This window comes from Ammospiza nelsoni, chromosome 7, assembly GCF_027579445.1.
Source record: "Ammospiza nelsoni isolate bAmmNel1 chromosome 7, bAmmNel1.pri, whole genome shotgun sequence".
Taxonomy (NCBI): domain Eukaryota; kingdom Metazoa; phylum Chordata; class Aves; order Passeriformes; family Passerellidae; genus Ammospiza; species Ammospiza nelsoni.
The window spans coordinates 30,867,022-30,891,928 of NC_080639.1; the positions used below are offsets into that span (position 1 = coordinate 30,867,022).

The 24,907-nt window shown below is 42.7% G+C and overlaps 2 protein-coding genes across 2 annotated transcripts; both read right to left on the bottom strand.

The window, feature by feature from the left end:
* Positions 1-459: 459 nt before the first annotated feature.
* On the bottom strand, positions 460-17,007 carry LOC132075267 (protein mono-ADP-ribosyltransferase PARP14-like). Its single transcript, XM_059475504.1, has 19 exons — positions 16,777-17,007; positions 16,577-16,683; positions 16,464-16,497; positions 15,416-15,490; positions 14,516-14,713; positions 14,075-14,359; positions 12,932-13,168; positions 9,808-12,050; positions 8,668-8,901; positions 8,162-8,383; positions 7,111-7,192; positions 6,042-6,191; positions 5,476-5,538; positions 4,446-4,613; positions 3,411-3,629; positions 2,724-3,311; positions 2,116-2,261; positions 1,390-1,564; positions 460-1,167 (listed from the first exon to the last, which is right to left on the bottom strand). Exons 1-19 carry the CDS (start codon positions 16,973-16,975, stop codon positions 878-880), a joined length of 5,715 nt encoding a protein of 1,904 aa, XP_059331487.1. The 5' UTR covers positions 16,976-17,007; the 3' UTR covers positions 460-877.
* Positions 17,008-18,102: 1,095 nt separating this feature from the next.
* DTX3L (deltex E3 ubiquitin ligase 3L) lies at positions 18,103-24,907 on the bottom strand. The gene is made up of 5 exons (XM_059475670.1): positions 24,677-24,907; positions 23,992-24,215; positions 21,289-22,782; positions 20,395-20,612; positions 18,103-19,113 (listed from the first exon to the last, which is right to left on the bottom strand). Exons 1-5 carry the CDS (start codon positions 24,852-24,854, stop codon positions 19,044-19,046), a joined length of 2,184 nt encoding a protein of 727 aa, XP_059331653.1. The 5' UTR covers positions 24,855-24,907; the 3' UTR covers positions 18,103-19,043.

Consider the following 24,907-nt stretch of genomic DNA (forward strand, 5'->3'; position numbering starts at 1 on the left):
TAACCACTGAAAAAGGTTTTTTTACATAGTAAAAAGCAAAAAAGCCCAAAGGGAGCAGCTCCACTGCTGTCACAGAAGGATGGGATGTACAAATGCACAGCCTGAGGTTTATAGCTCTGAGATACTTGACTTGCATATTCGTGGTATTTCACACCCCTTCCCTAGAAAAGGTGTCCCTTGGCCACAGTTACCCTACAGCACCCAGGGAAAAACTGAAACAGTAACCTAACTATGTAAAAGAAAGCATTGGAAGATTTTTTTCTTAATCATACAACCAAGTAAGTCAAACCTGATACATTCAGAGGAGCCAAGGGCTTTTCAAAGTTGGGGATGCTAGAAAGCAGCAGGGTTATGTATTTAAAAACAAGTCATTCCATATCTGTAATGTCAAGTGCATTGAAGTCCACTGGTTAAAAACCAATGCTAAATGTTCAAAGAGATTTAGACAAACACAAGCTATTTAGTACAACTGGTTCATTTATTGAAAACTGCTCTAACATAACTTGTTATGAGATTGTCACAGAGTGTAAGAAGGCATCAGAAATGCAACACTGAACAGTCCACGGCTGCATTATCCCTTCCAATTCCCCACCAGCAATTAGGAAGACCCTAAGGCTGTGTGGCTGATACAGTACAAAGGCTCACTACATAATTTAAAAGAGGATTGCAGTACAATATCGTGCTCAAGTCTTAATACATTCAGCTGCTCAAGTGTAAATAAGCTTCAGGGGGATCAGAAATTGCCAGAGATTGCTTAAATCAACTCAGAATTTAATTTGACATAATTCTTTATTATTTTTGTTGTGTGTTTTGTTAAAGATATTTCCATCCTACATAAAGGCTGAAAGACATGCAGTTGTGGCTGCAATCAAAATACTTACTTAGTGAAAGTGATAAGGTATTCTGGGTAAGCTTGAATGTCATTAAAAATTATGAACATGGAAGGGTGGCTCACGTTATCAGTTGAACTATCATACAGATCTACAGAGTTGCTAACATTTTTTTGTGCTGGAGTAATTGATCCTTTTATCCCCAGAGAATATTCTCCAACAAGGACTCGGGCCAAGTACATGTATTTCTTCCCATTCACATCTGGTCTAGAGTACAAGTCCTGGGCAGAATAGTTGGCATTAACAGCAAAGTACGTTCCGTTTCCGAAGTTTGCAGCTGTAGTCAGAAAAGCAAAGGTTTGTGAGTGTTTCAGTAGCAGCAACTCCTTATCTGCCACCTTCTGAGCCTGTGAATCTATGGACAACTCTGCTTTTTATTTGCAGTAGGGAGATACAACAAAATAAATAATTTTGCATACAAGGTAGGGCTATACATGGCATGGCAAATCAGTCCCAGCCCTATAGAGGAAAACAAGAGTTGTTTTGAAAGTTACATTACCGTGCATTCCAGCATAGCTCCGGTTAAATCCTTTTTTGTTAATAAGGGTTAATGACTCCTGACTTGTCCCATGAAACAGAAGCCTCTCATTATTTCTGTTGCCATTTTTTTTATCTATTTCACACTTTTTTATTTGGTAGTTTTTCCATAAATATTGGTTCTGTATCCTTTCAATCTGTGAAGTTTGAAAGTAAGACAGAAAGAAAGTGGGTAGGTTGCTGCCATGAAAAAAATTAGCCTATCAGTCATTCAATCTGCTTCCAAGATTCCCCTCTTAGCTCAAATACACATATATCAGATGATGAAAAAAGTTAGTCAAATCCTTCCAAACTTTGGCATGGCAGATAGCAGAACCCAGCCCAAATCATGAGACAAACACTTTCTGGGAAACAATACAGGAGCTTTTCACAGGTTTCCAGGCTGTAGATGCCTGCTGGGTCTGCACAGCACACATGGCTTATGTGGGCAAAACATGTGCTCTGCTACAGCAAAAACCATTCCAAGGAAGAGCACTCTCCCCTGGAGCTGAAGAAGTTGACTGCTTAAGAGCTGCTCCAAATACCTCAACTGCAACATTAAACTGATTGAAGCTGAATAAAGTTAATGACAGCCAGAAAGACTTGTCCCAACTTTAGAAATCCATGGGGAATTTCTTTTTGTGTTATCAGTATCTTTCATCACATGCCATTAAGTTAGTTATGCTCAGAAATGATGACTTGCTTTTACCTTTTCAATTCTGAATGACTGACAGGTCTGCAGAAACCTTTCTTGCACATCTTTATACTCTCTTGAGTCTGCTTTTAGTTCCACTATTTTGAGTTGCTCATTTTCCATAGGGTCCCACGTTGGAGGGAGCACTATTGACTTTTGATCTGCAGAAGAAACACCATCAATCATTTTCACCCAAATCCCCTGCCTAAAATTAAACATGACCTGCTACAAATCCTTCTAGAAGTCTACACATCTTGCTTATGGATGACTCAGAAAGAAAGATCTCCTTGTATTGTAAAGGACCAGCAGCAAATGGAAGAGGGTATGGCTCAAGAAGAGAAGTGAGCTGAGATCTAGCATGACAATGGCTACATTAGAACATTATTGCCAGTAAGCCTGCTAAGAACATCAGAACACATTACTCTCTTTTCAAAATATTTTAAATAGCTTCTAAGTTCTTTTATTCCCGAGTTTGGCTCCTTTCTACATTCTCCAGAAACGTACCTGCACAAAGCTTCTAACATGTATTTTAAATATTCTCATAATTTCCTTTTCTTTTCTCTTACTGGATGCAACCAGGTTGTTTCATGGGAACCTCAGTCTGTCAAGATGCTTTTCCTTACCTTCAGATTTGTCAATACGTATAATGGATATCTGTCCTCCTTGGTCATCCACAGCAGTCTTGCGTTCCATATCCACTGTGTATATTCGCTCACCAATGATGACTTCAACAGTTTTCTGCTTTGCCTTGTAAGCATTTTCCAACTCCACATTTGTGAGACTGTTGAAGGGTACATAGGAATCCTTTTCACTGTATTTCCATTCAACTGAATTTTGTAGAAGTTTTGCCTGGGCCTCTTTAGCAGCTTTTATCTTGCGGATCATTTTATGAACAGCTGAAGAAGCCTGGCAGACATCTTTTGCAACCCCTGTAATTTCAATAGAGGTACTCTTCAAATTAAGACAAATTTTTAATTTCTTTTCTAGGTCATCCAGTTCTTCAACCTCTTCGTCATCGAAATGAGAGATAGTCTCGTCTACAATTTCTGTATGAGATTGTTCGTTTGAAATTGCCCTTCTCAGCCACTTTTCAGCTTCTTCCACTTCTTTTTTATTTTCGCCACAAATCTGCACAACAGCCAGATCCATTTTCTTTTCCGAAACCACTTTGGTTTTTCCCTTTGGAGAATGTTTCTCAGAGCTCCAGAATGCTACATTGAAATACATAAATATTGTCATTAATATTAATCTCTTTTAGCTGGTGCTAAACAGATTGATCTATAACCCGTATTTAAGTGACATCTACTTACATTTACCCATGTGATATGCCTTGGAAACAAACGATTTGATTCGTGTTGCAGTAGACTGTTCTCTTTTCTGCATGCTTGCTTGGAACACACTCATCAGATGTGGCTGAAAGATGACAACTTTAATAGTTTTCACAGACGTGGCAGGATTCCTTTTTGCAAAGTCAGTTACTGCATCTATCATGTTGCCAGCCACCTCAGCTGGATTGCGGCGTGCCTCTCCTGAAAAAAGTTGCAGATATTTTGCTCTAGAAAGTGTTAATAACTGTTACAGATGATTAAAACATCTTTAAAAGAAGAGCTATGAACACACCCACACAATCACCTGGATCATAAACAGGTTGAGAATAACGTCAGGTTGGCAATCAAGAAAGGTTTCTACTTATCAGGAAAAGAAAGTTGTGGACCACTTCTCTAGTAAGGGAAAAATGGGAGTTTCCTTTTGTTGGCTTGGCAACCAATCAGGATATGATGTAGATGATATGGCTTGGGTAACTAACAGGCAATAGGCCTGCTGCTCAGTGACCCAGTAGTCAAAATGCAAGCCTAGCTTTATTCATGCAAGAGGTTCCCATGTGCATGGGCTGCAGTTCTGGATTCTCAAGAACAAGAGAAGAAGAAAAAGGGCCAGCCTGGGCTTTTTGACATTTGTATCAATCCTGCTTGTGCAGCTGCTGCCAGAGTTCCATCACCTACTGATTTCAGCAATGGAGAAGCAGGTCCCTGGCTACTCTCTGATGAGCTGCCCACACATACCAGGCTGCAGGTTCTTCAGCAAGCACAGACATGCCTTTGAATCCCTGTTAGCAAGGAAGTGCTGGCTTTAGAAGACTCATGCTCTTGATGTACTAGATCTCTGTAAGGAGTGAAGATTTCTAGCTTTCATAAGCCTCTTAATAGCATTTTTAAAGACTGCATATTTCCAAACATATCTTCACCAAATAATAACCTCTCCAGATAAATCAAACTCATCACTTGAGCCCTGAGATCAGCAGAAACACATGCACTGAACCCTTTTCAGAAAAGGGAGACACAGACCTGTTCCAATTGCTGGGAAGATGACAGAGGTGTACTGCTGCAGCTCACACTCCTGGAGCACCTGGGAAACCAGGGACCTGATATCATTTTGGTAAACAAAATGCATTATGTTTTTGCATGGCAGGTTTCCTGCCTGGGTGATGATATAGTTCTTGCCAGTTTTCTGGGCTGAAACAGAAGTAAGAAAAAATAATCAACAATTATCCCCAATATAGATGTGTACTAGTCCTCATTAGGAAATAAGAAACGTTGAGAAATTTGCCCCAGGATAAGCTTTTGTCTCCTTCCATAAAATGAGCAACCCCTTCACTCAATTTTCTCTTCCAAGGCACAAGAGCTCAGTTTATTTTTGTAAAATATTTGCCTCCTTTGGCAAATAAATTTATTATGTGCCTTTGTTTGTCAGGTTTGCTCAGTAAACTTGAAGAACTTCATGCAGACTGGCAGTCTGTCTACACACACACAAATATGCCATCTACCTGCAGGCACCTAGCCCTCTTGGCCTATGCAAGAACAGCTTGTTTACCTCAGATCTCTTCCACATAGTTCTCTTCCTTTGGTTGATCTTCCCAGCTGATCTCCACACCTGCATATTTCCCACTTCCCTTATTTTCTGGTGGTTTAAACCACATACTCCTCCATCTTTACTCTTTCATTAGAGTTGCTGTCCAGCAGCTGTATTTGGCCCACAAATGGTTTTTCTATTACCATTTTTGCCAGCATCACCCCTTGCTCCTCACTCTGTTTGATGCTGTTTTTATCAAGGAAATCTTTATTAGAATAAGAGGATAACAATAACAATAGATTTAGATCTTTATGTATGCTCAGAAGCTGTCCCTTTCTGAAGATTTTTCCTTTTCTTCCCTCATTAGATGTTTCACAAATACCACATAAACTGATTAAAAACTAGTTGCTGTAACACAGTGTGTAATACAGATGGAACTACAGCAGTCAGTACTGAGAAAATATTCCAAGAGATTCCCTGCCATGCATTAAGACCTTTGGAAAGGTCAGAAATGTTGTACCATACCTAGTACACCACATTCATCTTCAACTGCTTTTCCAGCACCATTCAGAATTGCTCTGGAGACACCTTAAATGAGAAGAGCAACATGGATCCACTGTTACTGCTGTTAAAGTCCCATCTGAGGCAGAAATGTATGCCTCATCACATCTAAAAATGTCTCATTTCTGATAACATTACAGATGATAAATTTAAAACAGTGTAGCCATAATTTTAGCCTTATATGCTTTTCAATTCAAATTGATGTTTTGAGTACCTAACAAATTTCACTAAGGTCAAAACCTCACTAACATTTCTCTCCTCCTTTAGTCTGAGCGGTGTTCTATAAAAAGATTTTTAGTTTCCCTTTCTGCAAGGGAGTCTTCAACATGCTGTCCAGTAACATAGATAAACAAGTGAATAAAGTTCAGACATTCCCTAATTGAACTTTTGTACCCTAAGAAGCAAAACAGAAACAACACTGTGAAGCAAATAAAAGGCTATAAAGCATTGAAGAGAAATACTTGCTCCTCTTCCTTCCCAGCCCTTCCAAGCACATATACTTTTTTCACACATAGTATCAATTAAAATACCTGTTTTGAGGCTGAAGGTTTGGTTTGTTATGTTTACAATGGCATCTCCCACCTCCTTGGTAATATCACCTTCTGCCACCTGGAACACCACAGAGCCAATTGTCATTTCAGGCACACTGTGTGCTGAGCTTGAAGGGATAGCAGAAAAAGCTGCAGGGAAAGAAATACAGATCCTGAGCAGAAAGGAGTGATTGGGTACAATGCCTACAGAGACCACAGTTTGGCTACAGATTCAGCCTGTGGAAAGGATTGCCTGCCATGCTACTGAAAATCATTCCTTCTCACAGGAGTCTGTACTCAACCTGCACTCATTCCCATCATTTCTGTCATGGCAGGACAGCAGGGAAAATGTGTATTGCAGCACACCTGTTATGCAGACACTACTTAGTGACGTTTTACCATTGCAAAACTCCAATGCAAGAGAGCAGCAAACTTTCCAAGTCTCACTCACTTTTTCCTGTGTCTCACAGAGTTTCCAGGCAGGTTTTCTACTTCTTGAAAAGGTGGAACTTTTTACCCACATGTTATTTGTAAAATCATAATTAAGACTTCAACATGTAACTCATTTTTCTACAGGCTGCAGTTCCATTAAGATGGGTAATACCAAAGACATTTCAGTTTGGTTTTGCTATTCATCTGAACATGTAAAAGATTTGAGAGTATTCCAAAAAGACCACTTCAACACACATACTCAGGATCTCACCTGCCTTTCCAGGACAGAGGAAGACACTGCCTTGTTCACAGTTTAATCTACAGCTGCAGCAATAAAAGAAAAAGCACTGCTTGTGCCCTTGACACCTTATAGCTTCTGCTGTTCCAATTTTGAGGGGCGCTATCCAGATACAGAATCACAGAAACACTTTTTTTCTTATCATCTCTAATACTATTGCAGACATAACAGACACTCAGCCTGAAAATATGGCTTTCACAGCAGCCACTCAGACTTTGGGAATGACATGCTCACCAAGCAAGTACCTAAATATCCATAATGAATGCATTCCCTGGAATACTTGAAAAAAAAAATTAAAAAAAAACCCAGTAGGCACACAGCTTTGTGATTAAACCTTACCTGGGCTTTGGCTCGTGTCATTTGGAGAAGGCTTCTGCCCTTTAACAGCTACAGACCTGCTTTCAAGTTCATCTGAAAATTCCTAGAGAATGAAATTACAATCAACCCCTGTAGAAGTCTTCACACAGTAAAAATAAAGGTCTGAAAAGCAAAGCTAAAAAGCATTTAGAAAGAACTAAATTGAAATTACTTCACATCATCTGCCACAATGCTGATGGCAAGTCCTGACAGATGTTGTTCTCAGAGAGCAAGGCTGTTCAGTGTGAGCATCACAAAATCACAAATAACTGAGCCAAACCCTAGTTACCATTCCACAGAGACACAGCAGCAGAAGGCATCCTTACAGTGAGTGAGTTGTTTTCATTAGTTCAGCTCTCACAGGGAATGCCACCCTTCTCTAGGCACAATAGCTCAGGCTTTGACACAGTAGCCTTCAAGTTTAGCCTTTCCAAATGTATTGAAAGCTCTAGCACAAAGTACAGAAGGAAACAGATGTAGAAACACTTATCAGGACATCAATTCACGGTGTGACTGCTCTCTTTCAGTGTGAAATGAGTAACTTGGGTGTGGATATGGAAAATTTATGCTAAGGGGACACTGAAGAGGGGGGGATGCAGGATACTTATATGTTTCTACTGGAGAAGTTTACCAGCACAGCAATCCTAGCACAAAGATTCCTCCTAAGCACACCTGTTTGCCAAGGGTGCAGGCACTGAAGCAGTAGTTACAGCAAATTTGTCTGACCTATAGGCTGAAGAATTAGGTGAGTTCATGAGATAAAGAGTAATCACATTTTTGTATGTATTATTCTCAGGAAACAGAAAAGGATAGAAAGGGAGCAGGACTGTACTCGATACATGGGTAACCATGGGAGGTAGAACCAAAAAGACAGCTTTCAGTACAGATGATCTAGAGACTGTCACCAAACTTTTTCTTTAGTGTAAGAACAAGCACCTTGCAGATTCTTTGAACAGCATCAGATAGCCAAGTATCATAAGACAGACTCACATACACCATAATATAATAGAGAAAGGAAACCACAGTAACTCACCTGAATATTAGCTGTGTCTTTTGTGTGCAACAGGAAGCGAACTTCTTCAAGAGAATTCACTCTGTTTTCACTACTGAATTCAAACACTTTGTCAAACAATAATTTAGCAACAACAGATCTTGGGAATTCTAAATTCCCTGTCCCAATTGCTGGAAAAGTAATTGATTTCAAAGACAGTTCTTCAGCAATCTCCAGGCATTTTGTGATTATGTCACCCAAGACCTGTAAGGCACAATTATTTTTTCAGTTACTGGAGGTAATTTTTTCCCAGTATGTGTAATGTAAGACCTTCCATTTCAGCTATCTCTTCATATTAAAATACAATTAATTCCATACACAAGGAATTCACAAGGAATTTATTAGTCAATAAGGGATCAGCCCACAGTTAAAAAAGAGTGTGTCAAACTCTCTCATCTTCTATGACCCTGTCTCTCATTTCAGAGGAAAAGTGGCATTAAACACACTATAAATCCCAGAAAAATTCAGACAAATAAAGACCCTTTTACCTTTGCAGGTGTGTTTTTCTGGGACCACACAGGTACCACAGCATGAAGCACAACACTGCAAGCCAGATTGTAACCTTTAGTTTTCAACACAGATCCTTCCTCAGGTATTCTTCCTCCACCTTCTTTGCTCAAGCCTGTCTGAAGCATGGGCCCTGCCTTGCTCAGCAGAGCTTTACCAAGTGGCCCTTTGTCAAGCTGGAGATCTTTGCCAACACTGACAACAACAACGGATGTCTGAAAAACACACAAGCAAAAACTCTAGCTTGTCAATATCAAATTTAAATTTTGCATTGGATAATCAAATACAGCCTGCCTGATGTTCTACAAGGTAAATTTTTGGGACAGTAACCAGAGAGAACAAAGTTTTGGAATAAACCAGAAATTATGTCCAATACTAATATCATGAGCCTGCCTGAAGAAAGACAAAACTGAGCTAACAACGAAATTAAATTCAGCCTAATGGGAGTGAGAACTCTGCATTCCTTGTTTATTCACTCTGCCTCCATTTGAAAAACATTTTTGCAAGTTTGTTCTCAAAGAGAGGCTCACAGACCAAAATCTGAGTTCAGTGAGGTAGGCAGGGCCTCCCATGTATGGCTAGTTTAGGGGGACACGAAGACACTGAGGACAAACAAGACTTGGGGTAATCTAAGGAGAAAGAAGTGAGAAAAGCAGTAACTTATGAATGAGAGAAGTACAAAGGGCACTAAACATTGTGTCAAACCCTTTATTTAGCTCCTCAGGAAGAGCCCCATACACATTTTAACATATATTCTGCCCTGGCCAACTGGAGGAGCTGCATGCACAAGCTGTGGGAGGCATCCACTCCTCAGAGGTTTTGCAGAAGGGTCCGGGATGAAGCTGCTTCCAGTACTGGCAATCCCAGAGGTTTTGCAGAAGGGTCCGGGATGAAGCTGCTTCCAGTACTGGCAATCCCATTAAAGAATCTATCAGCCAGCTAACAGAAATTCAGTGCAGAAGGCAACCAGAAATCAATGATCAAAATCACTGGTTCTCCACAGGAAGTGCAATACCAGCTGCATGACTACGAATGACATTGGTTTTGTGTTTGTTAGTTTTAAAAAAAGACACAAAAGAACCCACTTTTTATTTCAAAAGGAGATAATTTAGAACACTTACTGCAGCATCTTCAATGCTTCCTGTTTGCAGGACGATGTGAAGGCCTTCCTGAGTTGTTATGAATGGGAAGTTATTCATACACTTCATACGCTTGGAAGTTCTCTGCCTGGGTTGAGGAACTGAAGTGACATGATGCAGTGGCCTGTAGGAAGCTGAAGACTCTGAAAACACTTCTCCAAATGCCTTGCTGAAAGCCTGAATGTTATCCTGTGTAAAACCCACAAGATGAACCTCCTTCAAGCTGCTGTTCCCCTTGGACTCTTCCAAGGTCTCCTTGATGGAGGATACAATGGAATAAGTACACAGTTCCATCGGGAAGCCAAAAATCCCTCCACTTATAGCAGGCAGAGCTATGGAACTATGCTTGTGCCTTTCAGCTAGTTGTAGACATTTTTTCACTGTCTTCCTCAACAGGTTCACACAGATTTCTGGTCTGTCGCTGCTCCACCTGGGCCCGACAGCGTGGATGACGTTCTTGCAGGGCAGTTTCCCGGCACGCGTCGTTACGGCATCACCAGGCTGCAAATTCCCCAGCATCCTCACCAGCTCATCACACTCCTCCTGCAGTGCTGGCCCAGCTGCTCTTGACAGCGCCTCAGCCAGGCCACCAATGTGTTTTAGGTCTTCATTAGATGCATTCACCACAACATCAACAGGATGAGTGCACAAGTCAGCTTCATAAAGCGCTATTACAGTTTCACCCATCGTCACCTGCATATGGAGCTTGCCTCTGTTACTGTGTTCTTCTGGCTGCTCTTCCAGTAGGACTAAACACTTGTACATTTCTTTTATATTGAGGGCCAAAAGGTGTGCTTGCTCTTTTATATATGCCTTGGCTCCTGGCAAGTCAATCACCATGCGCTTAAAATGCAAGCCAGACAGAATTTGCTCAACTAAGCTGACTCCCTCCAACACTTTTGTCTTTGGCCCACTCAACAATATAACTTCACAGTTCTTCTGAGTGCTAAAGTCAACTTTCACACCCTTTTTTGGTAGGGCAGCCCAATCATTGACCTTCTCTTTCTTAAAAAACTTTATCAGTGCCATCGGCTTCCCTTCAATGACCTTTTGCACCTGTGTGTTTTCATCTATAAAGCTGGAAAGTTCTTTAAAGGCTTTTGCTACAGCTTCAGAAAGACCAGCAATCATGATCTGACTCTCTGCCTGAGTGACTGCTACAGCTCCATTAGAGCAGTTTTCCTTGACTAGCATCTGCCATTCCTCCTTCTGAAGGACCGACTCATCCCCCAAAGTAATACTTTTGTGGTCCAGTTCTTTCTTTATTTTTTCCTCTGCTTTTAGGAGATCTTCAGGAGCATTCCCTTTCAGGATGATCTCTCCCACACCAAGCTCATAAAAGACATTAATTTCTTTTGATATAAACAGGCTCTGTGACAGAGTTTCATTATCAATATGCTCTAAAAACTGAAAAATAGAAGGGTGGACATTAATTGCTTTCTTTGCCATTTTGTATACATGATCAAGTATTTCTCCTTTTACTTTGTAAACTTCCTCAGGCACTCCAGACAGGTTAATGCTCTTCTCCAAATTATCATAAGTCATTTGCAGGTTTGGGAATTCTTTATGAAATTTTTCTTCCAGACCAGTAATCTGTAAAATTCCATAGTCCCCTGGATTCACTGTCTTGACTTTCAGTTCAGTTCTTTTCTTTTCTCTTTCAATTTCTCTGGTGGTCTTTTCGATCAGAAGCTTCAGTTCTTGTTCAACCTTCTTCACAACTTCTTTTTCACCTACTAGAACATGTAAATCCTTGGAAATATATGGGATCATCAGAACTTCATCATGGAGAAAGCTGTTCATAATGGCTTCCCACACCTCTGTGTTTACTTGACATTTAATTGCTTCATACTTTGATATGGTGTGTGAAAATGCTGTGGAAACTTCTTTTTTCCATGCCTTGACCAATTTAGATACAGATCTCTTCCGCTCAGAAAAAATAGCTGAAGGATGCAAAGTAACTGTTGGATCTGCACAGAGGGGACCAGGCCACACTGGCACACAATTACACTTTGCCATTTCATGATCTATTGCCTTAATTAAGCTACTATTTCCTTGCAAATAAATCCAGATATAGGGATCCAGAGGCAATGTAATTGGATCTGGTTTCTTTATCTGTGGTCCTTCCTTTCCATATAGAGCCGTTTCCAGTGAGGTGTAGAAAGGATAAACAAAGATTGGTGTTTTGTTGAGTGAATGCTTCTTTGCCAGGATATTTGTTACATCTAAAACAAACAAACAACCCCCAAAGTTATTAATGTCACCACTTAGGATCTTCTCTTTTATTCTGGGGTTTTTTTTCATTGTTTGGGGGTTTTAAAACTGTATTTTCTATATAATAGTGTTTGTTATTTTTAAGAACGGTTTTAGATTAATTTCCTCCACTTCCCAAATAGAAATAATTCCAGATTTCTGAAGAATTATTCATTTTAAATGTCAGAAACTGAGTTGAAGAGAGACAGTCAAGCACAACAGCATCCACCTCTGGGAGGAGGCGTGCACAATCTCTGCCCCCACTTCTCTTATATGCTATACTTGAAGCTCCACAGTTGTCTGGGCTATTACTCAGCGGTTCAATCCACAGCTCCTCTGTTTTCCCAAAAGACCATCTCTTCAATTCTCCCCTTCACTGCAATGCCCCCAGCTTCTCCCTTGTCCTACACTTTTCACAGTCACTCATCTTTCTGCCACTGACTGGACAACCCACAGCACCTGCTCTCCAGCCAAAAAGCTGCCCAAGGAATTGTCCTGAGATGAGCCAGACTGGCACGTTGCCATGGGCAGCTGGTGCCCAAGATGGCAGATGGGGGGGAAATCTCCTGTGCCCAGGGGGCTGTGCACTCCCCATAGAACTCAAACTGCAACCTGAACTCTGTAAGAATCAAGGCCTGGGTGAAATAAACTTTCTAGAAAATGAAAAAATTCTATGCCTTATGGCCAGCTGGTCCAAAACTGAAGCTTGCACTCAACTTAGCATGAGACCTCTGGGCAAAGCACCACATCTGCCATTTTACAAGGGCAAAGGAGGTATTTCTCTAGAAAATTCCCATTTTGGTCTTTAAATGGGAGGTGCTCAAACAACAAGGGCTCTGCATTTCTGCAATACCTTTTTGGTCACCAAATGTAATGATAGCTGCATCTTCATCAGGCAGCAGTTGAACATCCACGGTCTGTGCACCGCCGTACTTCTCATTTTCAAAGTAGAGAGCTATGTAGTGACTGGAGGTGTTGGGTGGTATATTTTCAGCCCTAACAGTTTTTGTTTGCTCAAGGCACCATGCAGTAATGTTTTGTTCCCTTGCTCTCTGGTTTTGATTCAGCATTTCAACAAATTCCTCTGCATCTAGAAAGAGAAAGGAGAAGAAAAAAGAAAAGATCAAACTTGGAGCTTGTTTTTCTGCCATGATGTTAGCAGACTATCGCTGTGTACACCAATCAAAGCACTGAATTACAAAACCAGTCCAGAGCTGCCCACAAAGCTACCTCCTTCCACGTATTCAGTATCTGTCACTCAGTATTTCCCCCATGGTTGATTACAATTGTTGACTACAATGACTGCAGCTGGAATTTGCCACTGGTTTTCCTACGACTGTCACTGGGTTCTTTAGCTCCAGCAGAAAGCAACACCAGGTTCATTTTTAGGCTATGGCTTTGTACACAACTAATAAGACACAAGTTAAGAATTCAAATTCTCTCCATTTTATGATAAATACATTCTCATTTCAGCTATTTCCCCCCCTGTTATTCTCACAATAAAAGACAGTCAAATCACTTTTCCGTCTGCCAAGGAAAAACAATTAAGTTTCTTAAATATCCTTATTTCCTAAAGGCTACCCAAAAAATTTAGGACTGGAGCATGACTTGAGAGACAAATCATTTCTAAGGCAGAAAAACCTACACCTTCTCTGAAGGACAGCTTTTGGCAAGGACAGCTTTTACCATTGTTCTGTTCTCAGACCAAGTACATCCTTTATTGCTTGTTTTAAGTTATAGTTTGGTTTTAGTCCTACCTGTTGTGTTTACTATCAAAACCAGAGCTAGCTCTCTTTCTGACTTGCACTGGCCTCTGTAGCTCACAGATAAAGGTTATGGCATTAATTTAAGTGAAGTAAATCCTCCTTTAAAAGGACACAATATCAGATCAAATCTTAAAAATACAAAAGATAATACTTCCAGTTTAATCTCACTCACACACACGCATACAAACAGGTACCTAATAAAAAGAGCTTCAACTCTGACTCCTTCTTACCAGTATTTCCAGTGAAAGTAACTACAGCAGCACATAACTCAGGTATCATTTCCACACTGAAGTCACCATCCTCCTCTGACAAGCCACTGACATTCTCTACCAGCAAAATTAACATGCAATCTTTGATCGTATCCTTCACATTTTCCAGCACAACTGCGGTGGGAAGCAGGGATCCTTCAGAGTTCTCCACTTGGCAAGACTCCTGGGAAGTTGCCACTTGCCATGGCTTCACAATCAGATCAATTTTACTCAAGTGATGCTTTCTTTGTAAAACTTCTTGGGCATCTGGTCCCACAGAAAAACAGAGATGTCACAGCAGAGTAGCATGTTAATAGCAATAATATACCATTTCTGCTTGGAGCAATGCCCACAGAGAGATCCTGCACCAGCAAAGGCCTATTTTTAAAAGAGAGCTTAAGCAGTGTAACACCCATAACATACCTTGCTCTTCCTGAAAGGTGATGATCACTTGGTCATCCTTTTTGACAGAGGACTTAATGGGCCCCCCACCAGACCTCCTTTTACTTTCAAAGTACATTTCCAAAATCTCATGTTCTATTTCCTTCCCAAAGGCAGTGGTTACTACTACAGCAGAAGTCCTAGAGGTTGCTTTCTCTGCTTCCAATTTCTCACATGATTCTGAAATAAAAGATCAGACCCTAATGCCTTCGGCAAAAGTTAAAAAGAAAACCAAGCTTCCCACCTTCCAAGCTTTCACACCACTTTTTGTTCAGATCACACTCAGGGTCAGGGAAAAGAACAGGGTAAGAATCCCAAAGAAGTTAAGCAGATGACTAGCAGGAGTTGCTGCATCAACACATAGGGAGGAAATGCTTCGGTTCATCACCAGGCGAGGACAGCAGAAGTAAAAGATACAAAAGCTTCTTCACAAACATGCAATGAGGGGAAGCAGTGTTCCCCATTCACAGTTCAGACAGAGCTGTGGGTCACCTGGGTTTGACACTTGCTGGCTGCCACGGCTGCTCAGGAGTACCTGGGGTACACAGCTCCCGATGCTCTGGCACAGGGCTGCCCCAGCAAGGCTGGCAGCAGCTGGGAAGGTCTGGGTAGGGACAGCCTCAGCCAGAGCAAAGGCCAGCATTCACTGCTGTCCCCAAAGAAAGTGACCTGTCTGAGGCACACAGTGAAGTGGGGGTTCTAAAGGGACTTACAGAAAGGAAAAAATACATTTATTTCTTTTAGCTCTGATCACAACTACTATACTACATTAGACAAACAACACAAGCCACGAGGGTGACCAGGGCACTGCTGCAGCAGAAAGGTCCAGCAAACCAAAGGAGCAAGAATACAACAGTCACCACCAGTGAGTGTGTCACTTACCTGTCTTCTCCTGCTGAGTACACACAGGGGTTTCCTTATTCTGACAGATGGGAAGAGACACCTGGGGTTCATTAACTAGAGATAAATGACAACAGTTTCTCAGTTGCTGGGTACTTCAAGAAGAAAACGGACACATTAATGTACACCTAGGAGCTAACACCGCTTGAATTTTCATTTGACACTAAGAATCACAGATTTCCACAGATATCTCTATTTTTAAGCCAAAAGTTGAATTGGTTACAGAAAGATGCTGAGCTCAAGACGCTTTGGGCATAATGTCAGCACACAGTTGTGCTGCACGAACCACCAGGAGCAGGTCCTGCCACGCAGTACACCACTTTCCTCACACAAAGAGCTGCACTGGACATAAGAAATGCTGAGGACTTCAGCCCTTGGGAGGGAAGCGCCTTTGAAAACTGAGATCTCTGGAAGAGACGCTGTCAGGACGTGTTTGACCCAGCATAACCACGCAACTTCCTAGTTTAGAACAAGAGGAAATGCAGGTGCATTAGAAAACAAAGGACAGTGGTAAGATTCACCAGACTGCTTTTGCAGCCCGTGCCCTCAGCCCTCACCTGCACAATCACCCAGCTATGCACAAGCAGGTACTCTGAAAGCAGAGCTCAGCGAGCTGTGTATTATCCCTGTGCATATGGATTACTTCTGTGTGTACTGGCAGTCACACACTGATTAGCTGTGTATTGGCCATGCGTGTGTATTAGCCAGATGTGTATTGAGTAGCAGTGCGTGTATTGATTATGCAGTGTATGTGTATTAGCCGTGATAGCGTGGTCGGTCTGTCCGGTGCCTGGGATGTGGCTCGGGGACTGTAGCACCTCAGGAACTTCATCGTGTTTGGGATTCGGGAAGTGAAGGGGAGCGCCGGGGAGAAGAATCAAAGCGCTACAGCGCCGTTCGGCCGGCCCGGCCAAGCAGCGGCTCCGCCGCTTCCCCACGCCCGCTGCTCCGCAGGGCTCGCCGGGCCGGTGCCCCGCCAGCCCCGGAGCCCCCGCAGCCCCCGCAGCCCCGGAGCCCCCGCAGCCCCTACCTGGCGCCTGGGTCCCGCCGGCCGGACCCGCCTCCTGCAAGGGCACGAGAGGAGAGCGGTCACCAGCGGTCCCCAGCGGCCACCCCGCCCGCCCGCAGCCGCGCCCGCCTCACCTGCGCGGGGTCGCCGTCCGCCGGCAGCGCGCTGACCTGCAGCGACAGCCGCTCTCCGGACCCCCACAACAACTCGTGGGCCGGCCGCCTCAGCACCCGCTCCCTCACTGCCAACAGAACAGGCACCGGTCAGGGAGCGCGGCCGCCCCCCGCGGGCATCGCCATCAGCCCCCCGGCCCCGGCCCGGCCCGGCCGCTCACCCTCGGGCCGGGCGAAGCAGACGAGGATGCGCCCGGTGCCGGTGTCGCTCCCGGTCCGCAGCTCGCACTCGCCGCCGCCCGAGCGCTTCTGGCTCTGGAAGTAGCAGAGCAGCTTCTTCCTCAGCGAGGGCGGCGGCTCGGCGGGGCCCCAGTCCCCCCGCACCAGCAGCGGGAAGGAGCACGGCCGCTGCCCCTCCATGGCCGCCCGGCCGCTCCTCTCCCGTCGCTTTTGCTTTCGATTCTCGGAACCCGAGGCGCCTGGGGCTCCGCCCAGGGCCGGGAACCCGCCTCCGCCTCCGGGCCCATCGGGACGGCCGGGGGTCCCGGACTCCGCCGCGCCTCCTCACGGGGCAGGACAGGCCTCACCGCCCCCGGCGCCTCCGCAGAGCCGCACAAGAACCAAGTGTCACACAGTGCTTTCGGCCCCTGAACTTATACTGCTTAACCACTGGCTAACACTCGCTCTCCCTCCCTTACCCTTTCAAATGAAGTCATGATGCAAAGTAAAATTACCACTTCCATCATTCTTTGCTAGAGATGCTTCCACAACCGTGGAAGGTTGCAATGGCTCTTTACTTCAGACCAACTTTTCAGCTAGCTGAGAAGTTTTCAACCAAGTGCTCAGGACTTTCTCTTGCAAAGGTTTGTTTTCAAACAAACTTTTTGTGCTGTGTATTTTACCCTTGTGGCCAAATATGGGACACTAAAATAGCAGATACATGAAGTTTTCGCCCCTCATTCCACTGAACATTCATTTAAGAAATGGACACATAAATGTATCTAAAAATTATAAGCATCCAGCTAGGATGAAGCCTAAGTCTCATCAGATACTCTGCTGAATGACTCATGGGGATGCCTTTGTTTCTTGGTGGGCAACTTATTTCTCTGTTATTTCCTAATGAACTGTCCCAAGTGACAGCTTGTTTCTGTGTGCAGAAAAGCTCAGTCACTTAGAAACAACTGGAGTGTTGGTATTTTACTGCATCCTCTGCTATTTTACTGCATGGAATAATGTAAAATATTAAAACAAACACAGTAACACAAAACCAGGGCTGGAAAGACATTCCAACCCACATGGAAACCAAATGGTGCCCATTCTTACTAAACCTGAAAGTCAAGGTGGCAAGTTGTAGTGCCTATTCACAGTGTGGGAATCTTAAAATAATAAAAAAAAATAAAGTAATAGATTTTAAAAATGGGGGGTGGCATGGAGTCCAAACTGCCCCAAAACATGGTGTTGAAGGGAAGCTCCTAAATCTAAAACATATACACAGCTATATGTATTGCAAAAAGGAGGAAAAACCCGTTCAGAAGAAACACACATGGTATTTTTATATTTTCTTTATTAGTTGTCCTCAGTAGCCTTAGAGAAACGGTTCAACTTACTAAAAATCATGTCTGTGTGACATACCACCACACAGGTAATCAGCAGGTTATTTAGGCACTGCAGAGTATCTTTATGATACAATTTAAACCTATATTGGATGCAATTGAAAGAATACAGTTTTATAGTTGAAAAAGTGATTTTAAGATTGTAGTTAAGTTTAAGCACAATGGCAGGCACAGAACCAGGAGCCCGCTGTCAGATATGGACACAGACACTGTTATTTCCCACAGCTCCAACACAGCTCTCAGCATTCAGCACTTCTGCAGAGCTGAGCATCCATGTACCCACTTGTACATGATCCATGGCTAATTTCACATGCAAAACTCAAATCACTAAGGCAATTTCTACCGTGAAAAGAAGCAAAAGTCCATAACCTTATCACAGCTAACACTGTCATAGCTGCATACAAATTTTAGATTAGATTACATATTTGCATACAAATTTGCATACAAATTTTAGATTTAGATTAGATTAGGTTACATGATGCCAGCCATGCTGGCAGACATCATAAAGCAAAACTAAGAAAAGTGTTTCATCTAATAAAAGTAGTAGATCTAAGGGGTTTTGGAAATCAGACTGGAGAGTTGTGGGGAAAAGGGCCAATTAGATTTGCTAGTAAAGCAAGATACACAAAGTGCAAACAGTACTGATACTACACTCCCAAGAGCCAAATTTTGTAAAGGCTACATATATAGGAAGTAAATGATTTGTGCAAAGAACATATATTGTTTGATGAGAAAAGATTACTTTTCTTAGCTAATTGTGAAATACAAGCAATTTAGGTAGGTAGTTAAACAAAGCAACTTCCCTCAGAGCTTGAATAGCACATTAACTGCTGTATGTTTGTTTAGTCATTGCACTTAAGAGTTGATAGATTTTCTTATTCAATTCCTTTTGCTTTCAATTCTGATCGAACACGCTGCAGATAAGAAGGATCTGGGTAACCAAACCTAGGAGAAGAAGAGAAGAATTGTTTGGGCTATTTCTGTAATGAAGCACTTGACAATTCTACAAAACCATCTCATCAAAGTCTTTTCAGAAATCTCTTCCCAAATTTTATGCAGTTCTTGCCCTAGAGAGGAAACAGACCCATATTGCCAGTCACAGAAACGATACAGACAGCATAAAGCTACAAACTTAAGGAGCTGCTACATTTTGTTGTCCAAATTGATACTAAGAACTTGATTTTCAAAGCTGCCTGGGGTCTCCCTTCAAAATGATAGGGTGTTTGGGTATATATCTTTTAAAAAGAAAATCAGACCTGAAGCATATCCAAGTGAGCCTTCAAATCAGAAAGACAATGGCACCTCTGGACTTGAAGCAGTGCAACACCAGAACTGCATATGAAGCAAGTGATAAGCAAGAGAGAGGACTTGCACAGAGTGAAGGGTAAAGAAAAACTGGTATTTTTTGCTCTTTTAATGATCCTAGCCCAGTCAGGAGGATCTAGACATGAGCCTTTAGAGCTTGCAAGACACCACCTACCCCTTACAGGTTGCAACATGTTTGAAAGGACTGGTCCAAGATTCCCTCTTGTCTCTGCTGCAGGCAGCTCACACTCTGTCCTGGTGATTGCTCCTTTCATTTAAGTGCAGCAAATCCTCAAGAAATACTGGATAGGGCAGTCATCTACCCACTCAGAAAATCCTCTGACAGCTTGAATGGCCAAAATGGGGTAACCCTTTTCATGGCTGGGGCTGGCACTGTGTCCTGTGCTCTGACCCACCAAGTGCTGCACAACTCTTGGCTCCTAGCATCTAAAAGGACATGACCATATCTGCACTACAATCTCATTTCCTGCTGTTAGCTCTGTTAAGCAGAATTTCAAATCACATTTTATAACATGATGAGTGCCATCTTTACCAGGATCATAAAGGACCAGCACCTCCTGGTGCAGAACAGCAGGTAACAGGAGAGGCATACATCAGGAATCCAACCTTAGGTGTCATCAAAAGCTTGTTGTCCTGTAGGTTCTAATCAAAGCAGTTGTTAACTAAGTACCTTACAAACTCATTGGTGAATGAGTAGTCTGAGGGGCAGCAGAACACTAAGCTCATCCTTGTTCCAACTGTCCAAATAGGGGAAGGTGGTTAACATCTGGATCCATAGGGCATTCCACAATCACTCTGTTAGTGACAAAATCTGAAAGCTCTAAATGTGGAAGATATTCAAGGCAGTCTTCCTGACACATCTGAGTAACAACAGTATTGCATAAAGACAAGACTACTTACTGGGTAGGTCCTCCATCAATGGCAGTTTTGTGGTGAATATCATTCCATGTGATAACATTTTGTGCACCAGTAGTATGTGACTGCCCCACTGTGAAAATCAATTTCTGCTGAAAGGCCCTTCTGAGGAGCTGCAGAATTTCTCGCCCTTCCTCATTGTCAGGTAAATACGCTTTTCGGTGAGCTGGCCCATAACGCTGCCCTGGGTTTGGGTGGCTGCTCTGTTTTGTAGAAAAACAAAACAAACCCACACTGTATGTCATAAATCATTCAGAAGGAGATAGCATGACTGATAACTAATTCTGAGTTTTTTCTTTTTAGATACTTCATTTCATACAAATGTCATTCACACTTTCTTGTCATCACTCATGCACCCATTGCTAGTTTTAAATTTGTTTTTCCCTCTTTTCTCTCCCAAATGCATGGTGCTGCACCTGTGACTTTTTTAATTTACTCCATTCTCAGTCCTAGTCACAAATCCAGGCAAATAACATAAGGAGATATCTCACCTGGAAAGCTCTCACCAAACCAGCCCACTATTCATTTTTGTCCATTAGTGTCCACAGCAAAGAGAACATCCCAGAAATTCTCACTACACTTTGCCTATGCGATATCACTGCATAGATTTCAGTTCACTTACTCCCACTGTACAAATTAAAGACAGGCATCTCTGTCCTGCTGCATATAAAATGGAGGCTGATCATCTGACTATTTTATTCCTACTGTATTTACTTAATCATGCCCAAAAATATTGAATTAAACACTTGCAGATTTGTACAAAATAAAGAAATGTCCTCCCTGAACATGCATTCAAGTAATGGGAAAAAATTAATTTTGTATTCAATATTGGTTTTGTTGTGGGAAAAATATCTTTAAGAAATATTTAAGCATACTTACAGTTTGAATACCACCACTCATAACATAGTCAATTTCAATGGTGCCACAGCTGGGATAACCAGGAAGAGACGAACTGATTGTTTTAGTTGACATTGTTCCCTCTGGCTGGTTTCCTGTCAGGACTCCACAGACAGTATTACAAACTGGACAAGCTTGTTTATAACCCATGGCTCTGTCAATGCAAGTTTTGCAAAATGCATGTTTGCACTTTTTTAATATTTCTTTATTTTCAATTTTGTCCCTACAAATTGGACATTCATCATCTTCTTTTTCTTCTGTCTTTGCCTGAGTCTGTCCTTCAGAAGAAAGGTTATTCTTTTGCCTAACACTGGACTTCTTAGATGCTCCTGTAGCTTCTTGAGAGCTGAGGTCAGAGGACAGTGGTGCTCTATTTCTAGTTTGTGTCCCTTCAGTGTTAAGAAGGGACTTCATGTACTTTTCAGCAACTTCATTCTTCTGAAGTTTTACATTAAGATCTTCAAATTTCTTAGCATTAGGCAGCACACTTAAAGTTTTCTTCTGATCTTCTGAAAGATTCACGCTGATGCCTTTTTCTCTTAACATTGCAGAGGCACTCTGAAATGCACTGATAAAACTTTCAGTAGCATGTGATGACATATCAGAAGTTTCAGATTTAGGCCTAAATATTATGGCCTTCTGGCCATATGACTTCTCTTTTATTTCTACCAGTGTATCAAATTTGCCATTTATGTTTTCAATTTCTTTGCTTAGTATGGTTTCCAACATTTTAAACACCAAAGCATCAACTTCAATTCCATCCCTGTATTCGTACCATTGAGATGATATTTTCATATTCTTTTCAGCTTGGTTGTTCTCACCTTCCCCTGCTAGAAATATTTGGGCAGCTAAAATCTCAGTCCTTGGACCTCGGAGTAGCAACTGATTCCCTTCCTCTTTAGCAAGAAGATTTCTAAACTTTTTATTTAATTTTACTATTGTCTCTTCTAATGTGTCAATCTTAGTTATGGGAACTTTTTCCTGTGTCAGATCTTTTGTAGCTTCCTGGAAAGTTCTGATAAAAGAATCACTAGCTGCTTGTAACAATGCAGGACTTTGATTGGAAGAAATATATATGAATGTGTTATGCTCATCGTGACCTTTACTTCTTATACATGCTCCAAACCTTTCGTGTAGTTCTTTGATTTCCTCTTTGTGGGTATGAATAAAATATTCATAGAGAGCTGTCACAACTGTAAACTCAACTGTTTCCTCAGTATTCAGGCCATTTTCGTCTTTCAAACCATTCTTACATTCAGAATGTGAAAAATCCTGGTTTGGGTCTTTGCCTGCAAGGATATCTTCAAAGTAGTGATAAGCTTTTTCAATATCTGTAAAATCTCCTGTCAATTTCTCAGAGCCATCCACACCAGGGCTTCCTTCTCTCTTTAAGTTTGGACACATAATGGTAATTTTCTCCCTTTGGTCTTCAGTGAACATACTGGTATTCAAAGTAGCAGATACTGTAAGAAATATCTACAGAAAAGACAAGAACACATCAACATTAGTTTTGTCTAAGGTTCTCTGCTTGCTACTTCTGTATTTTCAGCAGGGAGAAGCTCTGTCCATGCCAGTAGTGCCAGATTACTACAAACAAGTTTGCACACAGTATTTCTTTTATGTCACATACACTAACAGTACAAACAGGCAAATAGCACAAATCTGCTTCTAAGTCAGGAGCAAAAATGAAATGCCCTAATGTCACCAGCACTGCAGGAGGAAAGACAGTAACTCTGCTATTTAGGCTGAGACTGAGACCCAAAATAATGTCTATCCCCTTAGAGCGAGGTTACACAGACACAACATGTTTTAATATGACTTGTAAGTTATATTTCATTGTTCTTATTAATATTAGACTCTCTAGTTTTCACTCACTATCTTTCTTTAAAATTTTCCCAGAAGTCATGCTTTAGTAACTCCAAGAGTTAGGGCAGAAAACAGGATTCTGAAAAATAATAATGAACACATTCCCTTCTGTACTTCACACAGACAGCAGGATAGGGAAATCTGCAGTATAGATGCCAGGTAAACACTATGTTAATACATGCTATACTTCAAAAGCTACACCTGTGTTACCAAGCAAAACAGGCTAAAGCCCTCTGAGCCAGAAATCAGTGTCTTGGTAGAGCCACATCCACACCACGTTGCCCTATCCCATATCACTAAACACAGCTGATCTTTCCTGTGTAACTTTTAGTTCAAAGTGTCTGAAATCATGTTTGCGGTGCTACATCGCATCACAGCAGACTTTTTTAATGCTGAAGAGATGGAGATAATTAGGTAATTTCAACAAGGTGCAAACCATGTTGAAAGAGTAGGTGGAAAGCTGGAAAGAGTAGGTGAAAGGTAGGTGGAAGAGTAGGTGCAGGTGGAAAGGACCCAAATCTCAGACAATTATTCTACCTTTTGAGAGCAGCCCTTGGTGCATACTACCCCTGAAATCTGCCAAGTGGTGCTTTGGGGAATAGTGGCTGGCACCTGCCAGAGTCAGGCTGGAAACCATGCTGCCTGTAAACATGTGTAGATTGACCTCTGCTCCGGCACTCAAATGTCACTCTTGGCGCCCGTTTCATTATCTAAGATCACATAATTGACTTTTTTTTGGCACAAAATATTTAAGTGCAACATAAAGAACTAATGGAACTACAAGCAGGGCGGGTTGTGACATTGCTGTTCCTGATGCACCTTTTTGGTAAGGTCTTCCTTTGCTGTGGCCCCATAGGCACCGCTGTCCCGCTGCTGCTGCTGGGGCAGGGGCGGGCCGGCAGTGCCTTTGCTGTGGCTGGCAGAGGTGTGCGCTGTAACCCGGCTCTTGCCCGGGGCCCCTTCTCCCGGCAGGATGACTATCTCGCAGCATCTTGCATCCAATTCCAAGGTGTGCTTTGAGCGGGATTCCACACGCTTCCTATCTGTGGTAATTTCAGAATGACAGAATCACAGAACTGTTATGGCAGGAAGGAACCTCTGGAGATCATCCCACCCAACTCCAGGAGCAAGGCAGGGTCATCTGGAACGTGTCGAGAGACAGAGACGCCACGACCCTCCGGGCTAGCCTGTCCTACTGCTCTGCCGCTCTCGATGTAAAGAAATTCTTCCTCATGTTAAGGTGAAATTTCTTGTGTTTTAGTTTAAGCCCTCTGCTCCTTGTCCTGTGGCTGACTACCACCGAAAAGTCTGGCACGCCCTTAGGATATTTATATGCATTAATGAGACCCTTTCTGAATTTGGACAAAGGCAGATAGGGCTGATAAAGTTACCTGCAAACGTGAGGGTCACCAGCGGCCCCAGAGCCGCCCAGCCCAGGGACACTAAATGGTGCCTGGCAGCCATTTCCAGTCCACTCACAGCCGCCCCCAAGCCCGGCCCGTACCTTGCTCCTTAGAGAAGTCCACCCAGTAGGTGCCGGCCTCGGGGCCCGGGCTCACGCTGCACTCGCCGCCCCCCGACCGCTTTCCCGACTGGAAGTATTTCAGGAGCTTGTTGATCGCCTTGTCGGCGGTGGCGGGCGCAGGGCTCACCCGCACCAGCAGCGGCGCGGCCGCCATCATCCCACACCGCCCCGCCGCCCGCTTTCGCTTTCGCTTGCCGCTCCGCCGCCCGC

Coding starts and splice junctions, on each gene's coding strand:
- LOC132075267 (XM_059475504.1), bottom strand. CDS start 16,975: ATGGAGGGGCAGCGGCCGTGCTCCTTCCCGCTGCTGGTGCGGGGGGAC. Junction 3,312..3,410: donor GGCATATCACATGGGTAAAT/GTAAGTAGATGT, acceptor ATTTCAATGTAG/CATTCTGGAGCTCTGAGAAA. Junction 2,262..2,723: donor ACGTATTGACAAATCTGAAG/GTAAGGAAAAGC, acceptor TTTCTTCTGCAG/ATCAAAAGTCAATAGTGCTC.
- DTX3L (XM_059475670.1), bottom strand. CDS start 24,854: ATGATGGCGGCCGCGCCGCTGCTGGTGCGGGTGAGCCCTGCGCCCGCC. Junction 24,216..24,676: donor GGACTTCTCTAAGGAGCAAG/GTACGGGCCGGG, acceptor AAATTACCACAG/ATAGGAAGCGTGTGGAATCC. Junction 19,114..20,394: donor ATTGATGGAGGACCTACCCA/GTAAGTAGTCTT, acceptor TTCTTCTCCTAG/GTTTGGTTACCCAGATCCTT.